The sequence below is a fragment of the Pseudopodoces humilis genome, chromosome 10 (assembly GCF_049639895.1).
Source record: "Pseudopodoces humilis isolate 2021_Gansu_Grassland_sample_001 chromosome 10, ASM4963989v1, whole genome shotgun sequence".
Classification (NCBI taxonomy): Eukaryota; Metazoa; Chordata; class Aves; order Passeriformes; family Paridae; genus Pseudopodoces; species Pseudopodoces humilis.
In genome coordinates this window covers 11,039,629-11,060,701 of record NC_142209.1, presented here as the reverse complement: position 1 = coordinate 11,060,701, position 21,073 = coordinate 11,039,629, and the positions used below count along the sequence as shown (strand labels likewise).

The 21,073-nt window shown below is 38.1% G+C and overlaps 1 protein-coding gene across 7 annotated transcripts in view; it reads left to right on the top strand.

The window, feature by feature from the left end:
* The window catches only part of NTNG1 (netrin G1), a 153,682-nt gene extending 132,891 nt beyond the window's left edge, over positions 1-20,791 (top strand). For all 7 annotated transcript variants that reach the window (XM_088060604.1, XM_088060600.1, XM_088060598.1 and 4 more), the window contains one exon: positions 19,585-20,791. In XM_088060604.1, the coding sequence (XP_087916730.1) occupies positions 19,585-19,805 (221 nt within the window). In that variant the 3' untranslated portion in view covers positions 19,806-20,791. The remainder of the gene's footprint in view (positions 1-19,584) is intronic.
* Positions 20,792-21,073: the final 282 nt, after the last annotated feature.

The window sequence follows — 21,073 nt, the reverse complement described above, 5'->3', positions numbered from 1 at the left end:
ATGATTTCAGATCTAACTCAGCAGGACACTAACCAAAAAAGAATATTTTTCTGCTGTGTTAGTTCTGTGATATGAATCATCCACTGGTTGAACAAGCAGGAGCACCCTGGGAGAGCATAACCCGCTCAGCTGGGGAGGGATGGAAGCCTGGCAGCCAGTCAGGCTGGGCTGCCGCGTAACCATGGCATGTCCTGGGGAGAAGTATTCTCTTTTCCCCATCACTAGATCATTCTATGCTCTAGGAGTTTGCCAGTGTTTTTACCTGACATAATTTCAGATGGGTGAGAAAGTGGATATTTAGGGGAACATCTTAAAAATGTTACCCTTTAAAAAAAAACAAACAACATTCTGTACTCCCTAAAATAGTTTTTAAAATCCACTAACTTATAGCAAAACCAACAACTCTCTAATATTCTCTTGTCCTGAAGCAGAATCATAACTTTTCAGACAACAAAACTAGGATTCTGTATGCAGAACCAAATCAGACAGTGGTGATGGATGTGAGCAGTGCGTATCCAAAACAGCCCAATTAAAAAAGAGTGAATACAATTTATAGCATCTTGTTTATTTTCAGTGCTATATCAAGGGGGGGGGTTCTGAACAACTAAATATCAGGAAATTCATGAAAACTTAAGCAAGTAACATTATTTGTTTTCTTCAGTCAGATGATTTTAAAATGGTTAATATTTGATAGCACGATGATAAATATTTTAATAGAGTATATTGCACTCAGTTAGGAATAGATCAAAAAGATACAAAGTAAGCTCCACTAGATAAACTTTTATTAGGTACATGAAATAGAACATAAAGCTTGATAGCAATTACTATTTAATCTATTCACATTTGGAAACGTATTGAAGGGGAAACTTATAACTCAGTTGTTATGAATTATTAAATGTTCATTTGAACAGTGATGAGCAGGACTTCTTTTCCTCTGAAAAATCTGTCACACTTTCCTTTTAAGCCTGCTCAGTGGCCATAACTTCTGTGTAATTTGCCTGCTCACTGCCTTTTTATGAGGACAGAATAAAGAGATCAGTAGCAGTACAGACACACCCAGATGGGACATTTTTATGAAGGGGACTTAAAAGTACCATTTAGGAGTAAGTAAAGTAATCTCCATCCTACTTAACTGCAGATAAAAATTACTGACCTGAGGCAAATAAGGATAGCCAAGGTTTCCTATCTTGGCACTGATGCAACTGATGGCATTGCTGACACCACCACGTGCTGATTATCAAGGCTCCAGGTTGTTGTTTTAACTTCCTTTATACATGTCAAACACAACAGTATGGAAACCAAAGTTTCCTTCAGAAGGAGCTGATGTGTTTTAACTTGCAAGGGGCTGACAGCCTCCATTAACAGAAGTTAAGCTTCCCCAGTGGTATTAAAAGTAAAAAAATGCCTTTTAATTACACATTACTTTAACTGAATTACACATGAATAAATGGATGCCATGGAAGTAGGTATACTATGATTTTTTTCCACCTGCAAATTTAAATTTTAAAAGACTAGCTTGCACTTTTGATGGATTTCAGAGTTACTTTAGGTATAGGGGCACATCTGATATTAAGGTGTGTTTCTGCTCTGAATTTAAACTTGCTGAATGGATGTAATCCTAAAGTAATCAGCTTTTCTAATGTCAGATTTGTACTTCTACAGAGCTGAGTATTGTAGTGTCTAACAGCTAGGGAATTCAAGACCTTTTTTACATACTACTACTACTATTTGACATACTTTTTCAAAATATTTTGGATATCTTGGTTAACTGACAGTGTTTGTTATGAGTAATTTGTAGAGGTGGGGTTAAAAAATTTCAGAACTGAAGGTTTTTAGGAAATTAAGTCAAGTAAGGGAGTTATTGTTTAGTATCAATAAATTGAGTACTTCAGCAAAGAATTTCTGAATATAATCAAGGCCTTTCAAGATCTGAGCCCTTAACTAAAACGCTTAACAGAAGTTAACAGAAGCCTTTTTACATTTCCCGGTTCCCATTTCACCCTATTTTCTGACCATTCTACCTGTCTCATTTTAGAGCTGGTCTTCAAAACCTTTCACTCCTGTTAGTCATGTGTTTATCTTCATGCTTGCATGCTTGTAGACAATGGGACACCTCACAGTAGAAACTAAAGCTGTTCTGAGTTGGAGGGTGTCACTGCCCTCTATGTGACAGCTGAAGGCTGTATGAGCTTCAGACAGCAGAGGCATCCAACTGCTGGAAGGTGCAGTTTACAGATTTTCTCAGCCAATGAACTCATCAGTATCTTCATATTTAATTGATCTCAGTGAGTCTTTCATCCACTAATTTGCCTAATCATTTCTTGAAACATTCATACTTTTGTTATCCAAATGTTCTGGGCACAAGTTCACAACAACAACAACAATAATATAGCGTCTTTATTTAAGTGCTAGGTTGGTCCTTCCTGGTTCTTGAGAAGAAAAATAAACTAATAATTTTTTCCAATTCACCTTTTCCATAACATCTGCAATTTTACAGACATATATTTTATTTTCCTTCAATCTGTCTTCCGTTTCTTAAACTGAAGAAACATAGTCTCTTTAATCTCTCCTTTTATATGGCCTGCTTATAGCTGTGACAGCTTTTCATTATACCTTTTATGGTAGTACTACCAATATATATATATCTTCTCAATATCAGGACTTCATGCAATGTTCAAGAGATGGGAACACCATGAAGCTATATAGTGACATTGTGGTGTTTCCACTTCACTCTTTTTCCTGTCTTCAAAAATTCAATAGTCTATTTGCCTTTCTGATTGATAAAGAGCATTAAGTCAACATTTTCAATAAAATACCATGAATTATTGTTAAAGTGCCTTTTCTAAATGGTAAAGCCAAGTATCTGTAGGAATACATTACTCTTGAACACTTAATTTCTGTCACCCACACCTTAGAAATTCTTCTGAAGGTCTTTATAGCCACAATACCTTCGTAGTCTAAGCAAATTTATTGCACCATGCTTCACTCACTTTTCTAGCAGAATTCTATATGTGTAAGTCCTCATAAGACTGATTAGTATTTCCTGAGATCTATTCTTAGCCTGTTTCTAATTACTCAAGCTATGATTATTCCATAAAGAAAAAAATAAATAAAAAAAAAAATAAGATCCTTGCTGAGGCATCTTGGAAAATACTTTTTGTAGAGTAAGATACATTGCCAACCTGATCTTTTGCATCCATATGCTTACCTGATTCCTTAAAAAATCTTTTAATAGGTTTGTACATTATTATTTCTCTCTGTCATACTCAGCATGGTCGGTCATCTAACTGCTAATTCTGTTCTTCATTACAATTTCCATTAACTTGCCTGCTGCAGTTCTACTTGCCAGTCTCTAGTTCCTCTCCATCTCCTTGAAAATCTTTATAAAAATCACACCTGCCACAGGTCCTTTTTTGTAGTTCATCAAGCCCATCCTGACAATTAGAAAAATTAAATTAGAAAAATCACAAGTAGCAGTGAAAATTTTTTTTCTGCATTTTTTTTTTAATTCTTGGACCAGTAATATTTGCTTCTGGTGATCTGATGCAACAGACTACTTCTATTTTTAAATATTGGTTTGTAAACTTTCAGAGACACCTCCAGAACATGCCCCAATCACCATAGGCAGGAGCCTGGTAGCCTCCCAAAGCTCTTCCATAGTTAATAGTTAAAAATGCCTTACAAAGCGTTTAATTGCCTTACAGCCTTTCTAGAAGCTCTGGCTTTTCCTATGTTTAGAAAAAGACTAATGGCTAATTTTTATGATTTTACTAAACTGTTCAATTATTTCTGGCCTACCTTGGTACTTTAACCTGTTCTTACAGCTCAGTTGTAAGAATGTTGCACTCTCCTTTTTTCCTTCATTTCATTGTAACTGCACCATTTTTCTTTAGCCTTTGTAAATGTATTTTCTTATAAAGTTTTTTCAATCTGCTGCTAATAATGTAATTTTTGTAAGAATCCTTTTAAATAGTTGTCTTTTTTATATATATAATCACTTTACTCTGCATGTCAAATATAACCAGCTTACCAAATTACCTGCAAACATTCTGCCCCTTTAGCTTTTCCATGCATTTCTCTCTAATACATATCTGCATGATCATCTCCCAGATCCATACACCTGAGACATGGACCAGCTCTTCCAGCTATTTCAAATTCTTCTTCAGGTTATGCATGCAAGGAAAGATTTTGACAAGGAACATGGGTATGATAAAATCAGGAACAAAAGCTTGATCTCATAAATGTCAGTCTGCCTTTTTGTCAGATCTTTGACTACTACCTTTTATAGCACAAATTCACTGTGAAAGTGAGTAGAGCTTTACAGGATTCCATCAGTATAAATTTAGATGGGACTCATAGCCCATACAAAAGTACCGTGTTGTTCAGCAAAATATTAACAGCATTGCTCTTTCGATTTCTCCCAACTCTGCACAATTTTGAGGACTGGTTTTGTTGATTATGGTGTGTTCTTCTCTCATGTTTGACTACAGTCAATGGTAAAATCATTAAAAAGACTTTTGGCAGAAGCCAAGCTCCTAATAATTACCTTGGCTTCTAAAGAGAATAATTAAATTGTTAGTAAAATTGTTACCTGTAATCATCAGGTGAGAAGTGACAGTGCTGGAAGTTTTAAGGATGTTACAGAGAAGGGGTGTAGTGGGTTTTGTGCTGGCTAAAATTGCCAGTGCACCTACTAGAATTACTCATTTCCTGCTGTGAGATGAATTAGGAGGAAGGCAAAGCACGCTTAAAAGTTAAAAGGCATAAAGAAAAATTTATTAACAGAACTAAAAGAATAGAAAGAATCAGAATAAAACCTTCAGAACATTTCCCCTACCCACAACTTCCTTTCTCACTGACAATGTAAAGACAAATGCTAAGATTTTCAATCAGTTACCACCTCTACAATAGTCTTTCATCAGTTCTTGTAGGGAGAAGACATTCTCTTGCCTTGCCATGCCATGGAGACTTCTCCACAAGAAACAGTTCTCTCGTGGCTCTTTAATTTCCACCAATAGCAGCCGCCTGGAAAATCTGCAATCGTTAAGTTTCTCCCATTTTCACAGCCTTCCCACAGCTGAGTTCATGGGCCATGTCAACTTATAGGGTACTATTTTAAGGATGAGCTGCTCAAAAGCAAAGGTTCTCTTCATCTATCTCTGGGATCATCTTCATCTCTGGGAACAGAGGTCATCTTCTTCTTCGTCTTTCCCTGGGGGCAAAGGGTCTTCATCACACTTATTTCTCTCCCTCTCTCTGTCTCTCTCTGTTCAAGCTTTTCAGGGGATCACAGCTACTTCAACATCTGCTTTACTTCATTATAGATGCCTCTGCTCATGTCTACAATTTGAACACTCCATCCCCCCATACTTTCTCATGAATTAAAGGGGATATTCCAGTCTATCACAGTCCACCTCCATGGCCTTACCAGAAGAATTCCAGCCCAATACTAAGGCATCTCCTCATGATCTTTCCATCTGGGATTTGACTCTTTCTTTACCGACCTTGGTGCCTTCATGTTGTCCTCTGCATGTTTTCACTCAGTTCCTTTCTCTCACTCGAGAGAGGCTCAATATTTTGCAAGTTCCATCTGTGCAGTGAAGTGTTGAGATCTCGCCCAGGCCTGTGGGCAGTCATATGATCTGTGCAAAGTCTCAGGGGGCCCGGCCATTCGGGTGGCAGCCGCTCTGGCTGGCTGCATGGCTGCTCTTGGCCCCTGCCGTGCTCAGTTTCAGCTGCGAGCTGAAATTCCCCTCGCTCTGCCTGGCAGCTGCTGGGGCCGTGTGGGCCACGGTGGAGGGGGCCTGGCCCAGCCCGTAGCCGCTCTCGGGGCCCGGTGGATCCCAGCTCGGCTCGGGCCGGCAGCGGGGCAGGCAAGGCTTAGTGTCAGCAAGATGTCAGCAGCCACGGCCCGGGCCAGCCTCGGCCGGAGCCCCGCAGCCTCCCGTTCCCCGGCCGGGAGCTGCTGGGGCCCGGCCCTGCCAGGCCGCACAGCGGGAGCGGGGCCGGCCCGACCAGCGCCCAGCTACATCTGCAAGGCCGGGAGCAAGGAGAGATTGCCCGGACTTGCCCGTCTTTAAAATGTGCATATCACAAAGGCAGATCTGACTTCTAAGAGGTTTAATAGGTTGTCAATTCTCAGAGCTAGCCAGCTCTGAGTTGTTCCAGGCACAGAGGAAGCTCTTAGCAGCTTCTCTCAGAAAAATAATTTCTATGGGTGGCTTCTTCCCTCGTCACCAAATGTCAATTAATGCAAAACCAGCATAAGGGGGAAGAGTTTGATAGCAATTCAGTTGTTGGTAGTTAATTTCTATAGAAAACTATTTATATCTGAGATCAACTTGAAATAATTATATTAAAGGGACTGTATTCACTAACATCGTTGGTGTCAATAGGCAGCTGAGGTTCAGGATGATTAAAGTGTTATACCTAAAATTATGTTGTATTTTAATAACTACATCTTGGACAGGTACTTTTTATATGCTTTTTCCTTCTTGCCAATGACTTTTCTGTCTTTTTGTTCAGAGGGACATGGAAAGCCATGTAGTAACAACTGCACTGATGCCACTGGCTGAATCTAGAGCAAATATTTTGATTTGCACTTGTCTATAGATCAATTTACCCACTTTATTCCCTTTCTAGAGACCAAGTGGAATAGTTTTCCAAATCTTTCCCACTTTTTAGGTGTTTATGTGTATTTTCTAGATTTACAAATCTCTCTGTGGATAACCCAAAACATTGCTTCAGCTCATGGAACCAATATCCAACACTAGCCCCTGTTCTTACTCTATTTCCTGCTTAAATTTGAAACCTTTTCCAGTAGACCCAAGGATCTATTCTTCTCCTTCAAAACTTAGAGGGTATAAGGAATTCAACCATATCTCTTTGGAGGAGGAATTCTCCCTTTAATAGGTGCCTTAAGAAACAGCACCAAGCTGGTACAGATCGGGGCACATGGGCTAAAATAAAGAGCTACCAGGTTTGATCCCCACACGCACTGCCCAGTCCCCAAATACGCTGACAAGTGCAGGAGGAACAAACTCCAGTGTCCTCAGCATAGAAATAGCAGTCCATGGGAGATAGTTCAGCAGTGTGTTCTGTTAATGAGATGCTGCACCACTGAGCTCTGAATGGTACACATACTTTAAATGGGAATTCAACATCCCTTTTAAGCCAAAGGATCCTTGAAAAAGGACTCTTACTTTGAAGAATTTAGAATTTAATTTCCAAGGAGTATAAGGAGTTTCATCACATGTAGCTGTTCCTTTAAAGAGCTGAACCTGCATTTTGATCATGAAGAAATAAGGAGTCACTAGCATCCAAGGACAAGTTACTATCACAAAATTCAAAAACCTAACTTGCTTCCTACTGATTTCAGGAACAGAAGAATCCCACAATGAGATTTAAACTGGGGCTGTTAGTGCAAGGAAATTCATATTGAGGCAAGCATAGCATTCTTAAATCAGCTCCATTATGTTGACATTATGCAGCAGAGCACAGCTCTCTGCAAGGAGGTTTCTGCTCTCAGAAAGAGCATCCTATTCCACATATCTTAAGAGACAGGTTATAACGGTGTACTGCAACACAAACATCTCAAAAATTGAGCTGGATATTTTGAAATGCTTTTAACTACATTTGCACACGTGCCCTTTGGAACACAACTGTGGAGAAATATGAAAGGTGGCATGTACACTGCGTAACTTCTGCAAAGGTATGAAAATTTGGGCCAAGATTTACACCACCTGACAAAATAAAGCCATATACTGCAAAATATATATATGTTTTTTGGGGTTTTTTTGCAATGACCTGAGAGCTTTGCTAGTTCATGCTAAACCATTACTGATATAAAAAGTGCAAAGACACTTAGAGGAGTGTACTCCAGTTATCTGGAGTATCTTTTATTCAGTGGCAACATGACAACTTAGTGATGATGCTGCAGCCCACGCTGCACTGCACCATTAGAAGGACCCTGAGTGTTTTGCAAATACAAAACATTGAGCCAGCTAAGATGTGTTGAGCACCTCCCTCACCTACTCCCACCCACCCTGGCTTTAGCCCAAATCCCTCTGTTCCAGTTCCAACTACTTCCCTTTAGCACTCCTCCTGCTGTTTTAGCTAAACAGCTACTTGTTCTGTAGCTTTCTGGCAGTCTTCAGAAGACCAGCATCCCACTCAGATCTGCCATGTTAGCACTTCAGAAATGCTGTCTCACAGCAGAAAACCTTTGCTTTTCACACTCCTGTCATACCGTCACTTCACTCGGGCTGTGTTGAAACCTGAGCAGGGACTTAGATGGGTGGCCATGCTTGCCAACCCTGCTTGCCCTGGGGCTCCATGGAGCAGGAGGAGGCTCCATTGCTGTTTACCCCCAGTGTTTGTCCCTCACAAGGCTCCAGGCCTACAAAAATTCATCCTGCCTGGAATGACAGCCTTTCCTTGATCTCTAGCACATGCAGCCAGCAGCACAAGCGTGTTGCAAACACCCTCCTGCCACAGGAGTCAATGTCAAGGAATACAGAGTTCTCAAGGAGCTGGGATCTGATCAGTCAGGTTTCCATTGCCATCACTGCCAAGGCTGCTGGAAGAGAAGGACAAACGTGATATGAGTTGTGGGAGTTCGTATTATGTAATGTAGAGGGTTCTCTGGGGCAGATGACAGGACTGGACCCAATGAGATAAACTTGCCAGGAAATACAGATTCATCATCATCCCAGTTCTGTTGAGCAGAAATTTGTCTCCTTTTTCTCTGAGAGTTCTAAAAAATATATAGTCAGGTATTGCGTTTTAAAAGTACATTCCAAAAGTAAATTTTCATAAAAAATTGAGTGTTTCTTGTGTGACCCTTACTTTTCCAAACCAGAGGTTTGTGACATTGCTGTACACACAGCCTCTCAGGAGCAGGAGAAAATGACCAAGGTCTTGGTTTCTCAGTCTTAAGTGCAGGTCGAAGACTTTTTAAGCAATACAAATACTTTTTTCCATCATTAAATTTAAAGCTATTGATACAATATATACAGATAATATATTGTATATATAAAGATATATACAATATATCTTTAGAAATATCTTAACACACTATCTATTTGATAGTGTTTGATACTATTTGATCACAATTAATGGAGATAATCTTGGTATTTTTCAACTCTGGTATGACTTAAACTAAAAATTGGAGAAAATAATTTTAAACAAAATAAGGAAAGTACTTTGAAGTGAAATTGCATTTGGCAGTTATCTACTCCTTAAGGATCCCAGGTTATTTCAGTCTTCATTAATAATTAAATTTTAACACCTTTGTGCATCACAATTGATAAACAGAAATATAAGGATGTTAATCAGCATGTCAAAAGTAATGCTAGAATGATATAAAGCTCACAGGGAAACAGCTCTTACTTGTGAGAATATTTTAACTCTGGTATTTTTAATATCCTGAATTATCTTAACACTGTCATAGCAGGCAACATCCATCGTTAGAGACATTATCTTTAGTTCATATGCTGATAAAAAGAACTTTTCAGACATTATCCCAAACAGACCATGCTATGTACTCTAGGAGGGGTCAATGTTTATTCGGCTTTTTTTCTACATTGTAGCAAAATTTAAAAGTTGACTAAACAAGGTTAATATAATTCTGTTACTATTGCAGCAACTTATTAGTGGGAGCCTGCATAGCAATATTGTGAAAAATTTGTAGGTTGTCTGTATGCTTGCTTCAGGTCTATTGGTTGGTGTGTAAAAATGAATGTCTTTCAGACATTTTTGTTGAATTGTGTGATAAGTCAGTTTTTTTAATGTTTTCAGATAAAAAAACACTGGCTAAGACTATGACATTGGTTACACCTGGGAAAAACACTGCAGAAAACCTGGTGTGCCTGAAGAAGATTGTGTTAGAGAGCATCTGTTATCTGGGCTTTCCCATCTAATGGTTGCTCTGTCATGAAGATAAATGCACAATGAGAACCCAAAGCAAGTCTGTGTGTAGCAATAAATACTGTTGATGAAAACTAGCATGAAGCAACTAATAGCTTTAATTATTTGATACATTAATTTATTAGTTCTTATTTTTGCAGAGTGCTACATGCCAGCTGTTTGAATCATCTTATTGGTATTCTGATGAAGAGTGGAAAAGTAAAGCATTGCACCAATTAAAATTCCTTCTCCCAAATGAGCATGTTATCATGTAGTATATCTCAGACAAGAGTTAGGATATAAGAATCTGCCTGATTAATTAATTTTTTAATTTTACTGTAATACAAAAATAGACAATAACAGGTAATATTTTTATAGGTCAGATGAAACAGAGTGGATAAAAATTTGCAAATCTTTACTGTGTTTCTTATGTATGAATATGAAACAGCTGAAGTTCTGATAGGTGAGATTAGAAGGAGCTACAATACACAACATTGGTATTTGAGATTGTCAGAGTATTTAATCATTTTATGCAATCACATATGACAATTGCACAGAATTACATAGTCCTTTTTTAAACTTCACAGTTTATAAACCTTTTTAAAGCTGACTGTCAGCAAACTCCCCTGGAAACAATAATCAACTCTGCTATTGCACTTATCTAATCAGCAGTGCAATGTAGTAAATAGTGCAGGAATTCACAGGACCTATACCATTCCCTCCTTTTGTTTGCACAGGCAACTCATTGGACTTTCCTTGGCATCAGCTTCCCCATTGTTCACTAGCAATAAGAAGTTTCACTCTGAATAGCTTTGATACTTATAGGGAAGTGTTTTTATCCCCATTCTAAAGCTGGCTCAGCAAAAGCACTCTGCAGCATTTCATCCACACTCAAACAATAAATCAATGTACATTCAGAAAGATCTCCTGATTGCCAGCATTGTTACTTGAACAAAAAAACCCATCCCTCACTTCATACATGTTGTAGGAATTATGCAAATTTTTTACCTTTGCCTTTGCATTGTAACTAATGTCCATATAAATTCTGAATGTTCATCTCCTGAGAGATTCTACACCATTAACTTTGCACACTGGTGTTTTGGTCTTCTGTAGAAGATTGTCCTGATATTTTAAACCTTTCTTTTGGAAAATGCACACAGAAGGAATACATAATGACATGTAAATACAAACTTGGCTTTACCTTTCCTTGTGGTTGCTGTAAAAGAGCTGATAAGTCACACTTCCATTTAGTTACATACCATCTCACTTTAATACCTTTGATATTTACTATAGTGCAATTAAAGATTGTTGGTGTTTCCATTACAATGCTGGTTTATGTAGCTTAGAAGTTGATCATAACATATATTTCCAGTAGGTTCTCTTCCAGTTGCTCAAAAGCTCCCATGCAATTGGATTTCAGTCAAAGTAGTGAGAAGTTAGCAACTTTCAAATTATTTTAGATCACAAATAACTTTAGAATAGCAGTGATTATTCATAGAAGCCATCCAGAACACATGCTGTCACTCTCTTCTACCCCTTCCTTAAAAAAATTTAGGAAAATACTTATTAGAATAATTCTAATCCCCTAAATAATTGGAAAGTATTTTCAGTTGTGATTATCTTGTCTGGTTATGCTGCCAAATTAAGTAACAACTGTTTGGGACTATGTCATGGATTTTAATAGTCTCAGTGTAGTGTTCTCTGGGAAGAATAGCCAAAAAGAGAAACTATTTTCTCTGTAAACAGAGACAAATTTTTTTGCACTCTTTTGTGTCCATAACATTATTCCAAATAAAACACCTCAGCAGCCAAGAATGCAGGAACATCAACCTTCTATATAATTTATAATCATGTATTTGAATTGCTGACCTTCACATGATCCTGCTTTGGTTTGCTTTCCAGACTTTCTCCTGTGGTTTTGTGCTCTATAAAAGCAATTCTTGTTGCAGGTCTGTTTCAGAGTTCTTGGGAACTTCCAAGAAAATCCTGTTGTTACACATGAAGCAGAAAATGCTGTGCAGGCAAGGTCACCCTGCCAACCCTTTGTATAGGACTGAGCTGGCCCTAGATGTCTCAGGAGCAGTGGCAGCTGGGCGTTCCCCAAAGGGCCATCGAGCCTGGAGCGGGACAGAAGGGGTGAGGGACAGCAGGACAGGGAGTTTCCCAGCACACAGTACCCCAGGCCAGGGGAGCAGAGCAGCTCCAGTGGCAGCCACAGGCACAGCCTGCAGTGCTCAGCTGGAGCAGGGAAGCAGTGCCTCAGGTGGGGAAGCTGCACCAGGCAGAGCCTGCCAGCACAGCAGGGCCCAGGAGTCCCTGCCAGACCTCCCAGCACTGCTCCCCAGTTAATCCTCCCAGAGCTCCTGGACACACCTGCCAGGAGCTCCATGTACATGTCTGAAATGCCTTCTGGCACGGCTAACGGCAGCAGCTGCTCAAATTTAGGGAACCAAATCCCATCACCCAATCATTCATAGGGCCTCTTGGATGACTTAATCTTTTGCATCTGAGCACTTCTTGTGCTTAAACAATTTTTATTGATAACGGTTACATCTAAATCCTGACCTTGCTGTTGGCAATAGAAAAAAACAAAACAAAACAAAACAGCTTAGTTAGAGTAGCTATGTAGTTATAACTGCTTCTTTTCCTAGTTAAGGAAAGAGAAGACAGATCATCTAAGAACGTTCATTTTTCTCCAGGCAGAGAGAAGTAATGGCAGCTTAGAGCTTTGTAAGTGGAATATGAATGATAGGGACATGTAGGCCCTTTTGAGCAACAAAAGCTGATATGTAGTTTATTGCTCTCCTGACTCTAAAGTATGATCAGGGTCATACCAATTCAGTGGTGCTCCTTCATAAGCAAAGCAATAAAATAGGGAAATTTTTCTTCCCCCCTCTTTGGGAATCATCCTCTTTTGTGTAAGTATAAAATTGGAACCATCAAAATCAGAAAACTGAAAGTTAAATCATTAATTTCCTGAAACAAAGGAAGATTGAAAGGTATTAGTTCAACTATAATTCTTAGATAACTAAATCTGGATTTGTTTACATCCATTTTAATACACAATCATGTGTAGTTTCTACCAAAGCTACTATGGCTATCATGTAAGAGTATCAATTCCAAAACTCAATTTTCCCTCGTGTCCTTTTGACAGGTTAGATGCATTTCTTCTCATTATTTTTTATTAATTAAACCCAAAAATTTTACATTAAGAATAGAGATGAAAAATGAGAAAGCACAGACTCAACCTGTGAAAAACAGTAACTTTCTACCTATGCTATCCTCATAGCACGGTTAAAAACCCCCACATATTCTGTACAGGATTTTGCACTTTCAGTGATGCGACATAATCAACTAAGCTTACCCATGTGGATGCTAGGATAAATTGCTGCCTATATGCAGGAGAGAGGAATCACCATCCATTCTCTGGCTGTGTGCTGGGCAGAACTCTGAGTAATAGCTACATCTTCTTGTAGAAACTCAGAAGACTTCACTTGCAATTTGATTAGGACTGGCTTGGCTATGAACTACAGGTTGTGCAGACAGAACAGAAATTGCATGTAGGCAAACAATCTAAAAATTCTACTGGAAATTTTCAGTGAAGTCAGTATCTCTATTACTCCCCTATTCATTTATTCTCCGATAACTTAAAACTGGTTCAATAAAAAAGCAAGTGTCATTTCAATTGTGCTTCTAACAGGAATTTCTAAGACAAGTCAAGATGGAGATGTCTGCCTCTAGAAACTACTCTCACTTGGTCAATATTTATTTCCTTGTATTGCTGGCAATATAATTAATCACAACATTGTTTCAACTTTGCACCAGAGATCTTTGTATTAATGTTTGTCATTTTGTGACCATAATTTTGACACAGTAAGATACGCTTCAGGCTTGTACTTGTCTGCATTGATTTATTCTGTCTTAACTTAAGAATGTGCTTTGGTAGATAAGTGCAAACCAGTTTTATTTCTATGCTATCAAAGCATCTGCCTTGTCTTGATTTGACAGTAGCCTAAGATAGTTTTACTACTACAGCAAATGTTGAATTACTGTCACTTCCAAACAAAGAAATTATTATGAATATCTCATTTATAAGAGCAGTAGCTGTTTTTCATATCAGGTATGTTTGTGGATTCAAAGCACTGTAGAAGTCTGATCAACACTGCCACATATTCATGGTAGCAAAACATTTTAACGCCATTTGGCAGTAATGTAAATGGTAACAATAAATTAAATTCTAAAAATTAGAATAAAATAAGTAAAGCAAGTACTTGTAATTGGAAGACATGCAGGGAAGAAATCTCACTGACAAATCTGTCAACTCAGTTATTACTCACTGGTTATTCAAATAGCGAGACACTTAAGCTATAAAAACTTGAAGTTTTGTCATGAGCTGTAACAGCAATAGCTGTAACCTTTCAGGAGAAGCCTGACTACTTCTGTTTTCCCCATGCCCTTATATCCTCTTACCTGACATCTATGCTATATAGGGGAGATCTCATGAGTCAGTGGAGCTCCATGTAGAGATCTTCAATGCATAGCAAGTATATATTGTATTTTTAGGATTTTTTTCCAAATAATAAAGATGTTTGTTGCTGACTCTGGCAATTTGAAATATTTTGTTTGCAGTCATTTATGTTCAACTGGAACATGCAACTGGATACAACTGGAAAGAATTCCCTACCTTTGCATTCAAATGAGACTAAGTGTTTTGTATTCCCCAATTCCATTTCTGCTTATTTGACAAATTGTGGGGAAAATATTGCTAATACTGTCGCAACTACAGAGGTTTTCTTGCTATATATGTGTGTATAGATGCTCACATTCTTATTAGGCATACACACAAGCTTCATTCGGTGCAATTTCTTTTATATTCTGAGATTGTTTTTACCATTTATTGATTAAAGGATCACAGTTTTAGAGAATAATGCATGTTAGTTACAGCCTCCTCACAGCATTCATAGGAACTAATTCTGCATTTGACAAGAAATCACTTGTGCTTGGCCTGGATTTACTGAACTTATTTATGCAGCGAGACGAAACCTCCCAATTTTTTCATGTCATTTCTACGTGCTGTTCAGTGTCTATATATAGACAGCCACTGTATATGTTGGAGCTACCTATAAACATCATTGCTGAAAACATGGGTTTCACTGTGCTGGGTTTTTACTCACTTATGCACAGACATAATATTCTGTTAGCATGTGTGCTGAAATCTTCCTCATTCATGAGTTCAAGTATTATTCTTTACTAAATAAGAAGTACCAAGGAAACAAATGCATTAGAGAAAAAAACAGCCAAGAATAATTTCTTCAGCCATGAGACCTGCATGTTCTCTAAATTATGGATGGAATGGATGGAATCCAAGGTCAAAAATTCAGTGGTGCCAGTCACAAAAACCACTGACAAACAGTATGGAAAATTCACTGCAGCAGAAGTCAGGGAAAAGCTTGCATCAATGCTTTAGAAAAGACAAATATGTTGTGTAATATATTCAGAGCTGTCAACCCACCAACCTGTCCAGGGACTGTGATACTCATGATCTGGGAGACAAAAAGGAGGAAAGTGAAGGGATGGTTTTAAAAAGAGAGGGAGAGAGAAGGCTGTAACAAATGATGCCACAAAAGGCGCACACCGAAGAAAAATCATGGTAGAAGCGAATGTGGAAAATGTTGATTGAAATTTAAGTCTTCAGAATTCAAGAAAGGAAGCAAAGACCTCTAATAATTTTTTTTCTTTCTGTGACTTTATCATTAGTGATATTTATGTTGTTCCCACAAAGAAAATTTCTTCATAAGTCCAGATTTTGATGCAGAAAAAGAACACCATCTATCCCAGTTCAAAAAGTATGTCAATAGCCTGTCCCACCTAAATAAGATGCTACTGTAGGCAAGCTGTACAAAAATTAAGACAGCACAAAAAAAGGTACAAATTTTATTTTCTCCCCTCTTGGATAGCCTTTGGGAAAGACAGAAGTGTAGAAGGAACTGTATTTAAGTTCAGTAGCAACTTGTTTTTCTGTCTGGGCAGCAGACAAACCTAAAGCCCTGGGCATGTGCTCTGCAGCTGCCCAGAAACAGTGACCAGAAGGTCCTTAAGCCAAGAGCAGAGGCTGTGCCTCCCAACTGAAGAGAGCAAAGCCCGCATTTCTGCTTCTCTGTCTCTGTTGCTGCTTCAGAACTAAAATCAGCCTGAGCTGTCTAACTCTTTTCTTCCAAGAAGCTGCAAAGATATTGAAGCTGAGTTTTAAAGAAACTCAGGAATTTTCATGTATTACTCAGATTTGAACATTTAAGTCATTTGCCAAACAGCTGTGTTAGTCACAATATTTCATTTAATGCCCAATATAAATTCTGTGAAACACTAGCACATTTATGACAGGCTAAGACTACCCCTTGAGCTGGTTAGGATGGGTATTTTTCCCTTGTTTTCCTTTTTTATTTCATTCCCAAATTTATTAATATTGCAACTGAAGATCAAGAATATTTTGTGACATATGTTGTGCCTTCTTTTCTGTCTCTTTTGTGAAGTGTTTTAAGGACCATAGTTAGATTGTAAACTGATGAATTATGAGAGTAACTTTAAAACAATTTCCTTTAATTTACTTTAAATATTTCACTTCATGCAGTAGCACAGATCTGGAGACTGTGCTCAGAAATATCCCTCAAAAAGGCCTGCAAAACTCTCCAAAATAAATGGGATACCTGTTTTGGTTTTAAAGTGACCAGTTTGATGTCCTGGTTTCTAATTAAGGAAGATCTGCCAGCAAATGCACAGCTAGTTCAGCCACACAGGTCTTAATAGTCTTCAATGTGATGACTTCAGAATTAGGTCTTGTGTCGCTTCTCCAAGTTTCATTCTTAGGTCAGAACTTGGTACCTGATGCCATTCATCAGGTCAATATTAAAGTTTTGAAAGTAATTCTGACCATACTTTCAGAAAGGTGAAAATGGTATTAGAGTCGGTCAGAATAAAATTAAAACAAAATTGGCAAAAAATAATGGGATTTCATAACATTTCCAGATTTTTTTTCATTTAGCTTCCAGCTCACATCACAAATGCTATCTACATGATATATATATATATGCATGTCTGTGTGCAAAAGAAAGAGATACAAGCACAAAATTAGGAAAGCTGTGGCAATACAAGATCAACAATTCCAGAATTTTCAGCTATACAGTATTTTGCTGAGAACAATAAAATTTACCTGCATTCCTGTGAGCAAACATTTAAAAGCATATAAGGATAATGATAAAGCTTTTGGTCCATCCCTTCTTTAAGCACATTTCAAAAACTTGAAATGAGAATAATGAGAAATAAATGGTCTGATTTAGAAATCAGTGTCTATAACATTGTATCCGGAATTTTGCAGACGGCAGTGTTGAGAGGCATTTGGTAGCAGTCTGCATGAGTGTGTCAGGCAGAACAGCCAGCTGGAGCAAAACACCTCTTCAGCCTCCCCATCTCCAGCCACCTGTAACTACAGACCAGATCTGGGCTAAGGGCCTCTTCAAATAATAGGCTACAGTCTGCAAAATAAATTTTAAAATAGTAAAGATATTTGTTTTATAATAAATTTTAAAAATATGGTTTACTTAATACTTCAGAAAATCTGGATAAATTATTCCAGGCAAAATGTGAAGTGAAACATCTCCTCTGCTGTTTAAGAAGTGGTATTTAATGAACTCACACTGAGTTTGTCAAGGCAAACAAGGGTCTGTATTGATGGGGCAGATATTTCACAGTTTCCAATGCCTGAACTGTAAGAAGCATCCCAGCAATGAGTAGTCTAGAACATGCAGATCCAGTAGCCGTCTCATCAGATAAAATACTTTGATTTTGCATATTGAGATGATTAAACACATACAGTCTGAATAATAAAGTCAACTTCAAAGATACACAGCCCAGTTATAAGAGATGTAATGCAAATATTGACTTTTAAAATACAGTTAATTTTTTCTGCCTGTTACCATGGTATTTTCTGGGTTGTTAATCTCATCACATTTATTTGGTGGTGACTTACTGTTTCTTATACATTTTTTCTAACGTACGTGTAGAACATTAAAATTCAGATGTAGAATCATCAACAAAATGTGTTGTTGTACCTTACTACTAAAATTTTCCTTTGGAATTCAGAAACTGGACAATATTAAATCAATAGCTCAATCAATTCCTTGATTGCTAAAGGAATCACTCAAAAAATAATTTTTTACTGGCCCCTCTTAATTGCACCTACAAGTTTCCAACATATTGCATTATTTGACCCACTTAGATGCAGAATATCAGAAAGCAATTGTTGGAGAGATCTTCTAGGGTGAGAAAAAATATTTTTCTGAAAGCAAGTCAGGACAGATAAGATTACCAGTGAGGTTAGTGGAGCTCAAAATTGTACAGATTTATGTAGAACTACACCACTTAAGAACTTGGACTATTTTATTTGTAGTTCTTGTGATATTTGGACTGCTTTTAAAAATAAGTTAATAACTATTTGCAAAACTGTACTTCTTTTTCACAATAAACAGTAATGTTTAAGATAAAATTAATAATACTTTATTCTAAATTATTTAGGGCTAATTATTTTCAGGCTAAGGTACAAATAAACATTGTATGATGTTGAGTCTGCTTCTTAATCAAATAATCTTCTCCCTAATTCTCTAAGTTAAAATTTTTACTGTTACCTTCTACCTAAATTGTAGGTGCAAGCCCTTTACTAAAACTGCCTCTGTGAAAGGCAGAGCTTTAATATGTATCATACTCGTGATATCATCTGAAACAAAACACAGATTGACACATTTAATTAGTATGTTGCTCAAACCTCTGCATTTTCACCCATGAAATATTTGAATTGATATAAAGCAATACAAAGTAAAGCTGTCAACTTTTCAAAATATTATAAAATTATGCAGTTCTAAAAGTTTTGCCTGTATTATTTTCTCTTAACTCCCTTGTCAAATCTGATTTCTGAAGCTGTTATCAGGCTACAATATCTTAGATATCTAAGATACAGCTTTAAGATACCATGCACCAAAGCAGCAAATCTAATTAGGATGAAATATTTGATCTATAATGGAAATAACATTATCTTTTATTTCCAGATGTCTGTACCATATAATCCCCATCCAACAGCATGCTGAATTTCCTGCCTGTGCTTGCCTTATCTTTTTTGCATAATTTTTTGCAGATCATTAATACATGCAGTTCTTGATTATAAAACCTTGCCCTCTCATGCAGATCTTTTTACTTCAGCAAAGCCATATTGCATTTTTAACCACTGTTCATGCTTTCCAAAAGCTCTAGATAACTTGCCCCTTTCAAATAACACACACCACTTACGGTTCAAGTTCAGTAATAACTATAAAGATACAGTCATTAGCACAAGGCATGTATTAATATTCTTATTATTTCATTATTAAATAGTACCTCATATAAAATTAATCAATACCATAGTTGGTGGTGTTAAAAGTGAATTACATGGTTTTCCAAGAATACAGCCTTAAGGAAAAATAAAGAAATAAAGAAATAAAAATCCGAGTATTTGAGAAAGCACAGCCCCTTTTCATACGCTCCTCAGGAAGCGGAGGGAGGTGGAGTTTCAGTTCTGGTTTTAGTGCATTTCTGCCGTAGATGAACTTACATTTAATGTCTCTTCTCTCCCCCCCTCTCCCTGCTATCTTGCAGCAAACGTGTGTGACAATGAACTCCTGCACTGCCAGAACGGGGGAACCTGCATCAACAACGTGCGGTGCCAGTGTCCCCCGGCCTACACGGGCATCCTGTGCGAGAAGCTCAAGTGCGAGCGGGAGCCGGGCGGCTGCGGCCAGAGCTCGGCCCGGGGCCTGCCGGGGCCGGGCCCGCTGCTGCCCGCGCTGCTCGCGGCCTGGGCGCTCCGCGCCTGCTGAGGCCGCGCCCGGCCTCACACGCGGACTGTGCACGGCAACGTGCCGCATGGAAACGGGACACAGCCCAGGCGTTCGCCGCTGGAATCCCTAAAGGAAAAGAGTAAAAATAACCACATACAAACTAAGAAGGCCGAACTGAACTAAGCCATATCACTCAGTCACGGACAGGGCTGCGCGTCAAGAGCGTTCCTCTGACTCGACACACGCTGGCAGCTGCCTGCTCTGTCAAATCAATCGGTGCAGGCTGCGGGACTGACATGGCTTTGACAGCCCCCGGAACGGGAAGGGAATTCCCACAACATTCGTTACTCCTCTCTGGTGCGCTCCCGTACCTCCGCCCGGTGTGTGGACTGACCAAACCAAGGCATTCTTTGCTGTCAGTGCATTGTGGGTATAAGGAAATCTGTAAAAGCTGCCATATTGGCCTGCTTCAGTCCCCAAATCCTTTCCAACCTGTGCTTTAGTGAACGTTGCTCTGTAACCCTTGTTGGTTGAAAGATTTCTTTGTCTGATGTTAGTGATGCACATGTGTAACAGCCCCCTCAATAAAACTCAAGCCAGTCATATCCTTGTATACCTTAGCAGCACTGCATCAGTAAGATGCTGTGTTCACTTACTGTACAAGAGTGGCTATAGGACAAAAAGTGTATTTATCCTTTTGTATTCAAATGAAGTTATTTTTCTTGAAATAATGTACAATGTAGATTTTTTGTATTATTGCCTATTTGTGTTACCAGACAATTTATTAATGTATTTAATTCTAATCAGGTAAGAGAAAAATATTACTTTTTATTTAGTCCTTTTCTTTTTCCTTTCATTTAATTGTGCAGAGATTTCTCTGTATGGGCAACGTGCTGGCATCAAAGAATATCAGTTTACATATATAACAAGTGTAATAAGATTCCACCAAAGGACATTATAAATGTTTTCTTGTTGCTTTAACACTGGAAGATTTCAAAGAATAAAAATTCCTGCATAAACAGTTCCAGGATGACTTATTGCTATTTCTTAAGGCCTTTTTAGAAAACAAAGAAAAAAAGTTTATGGTTTTACCGTTCAGTATCTGGAAGAAACACAGATTCCAAAGTGGAAATTATAACAATCTAACCTGGCTTTAATTTTACTGCTCTCACTTTGTGAACTTAAAATGTTGAGGGCATCATTTGCTCAAGGAAGATTTCATCAAATCCCAATCTTGAAAAAGGTATGAAAAGTTGAATAGTTCTCATCTTTGTTCTCTCAATTAATCACATGCATTATTCCAAAAC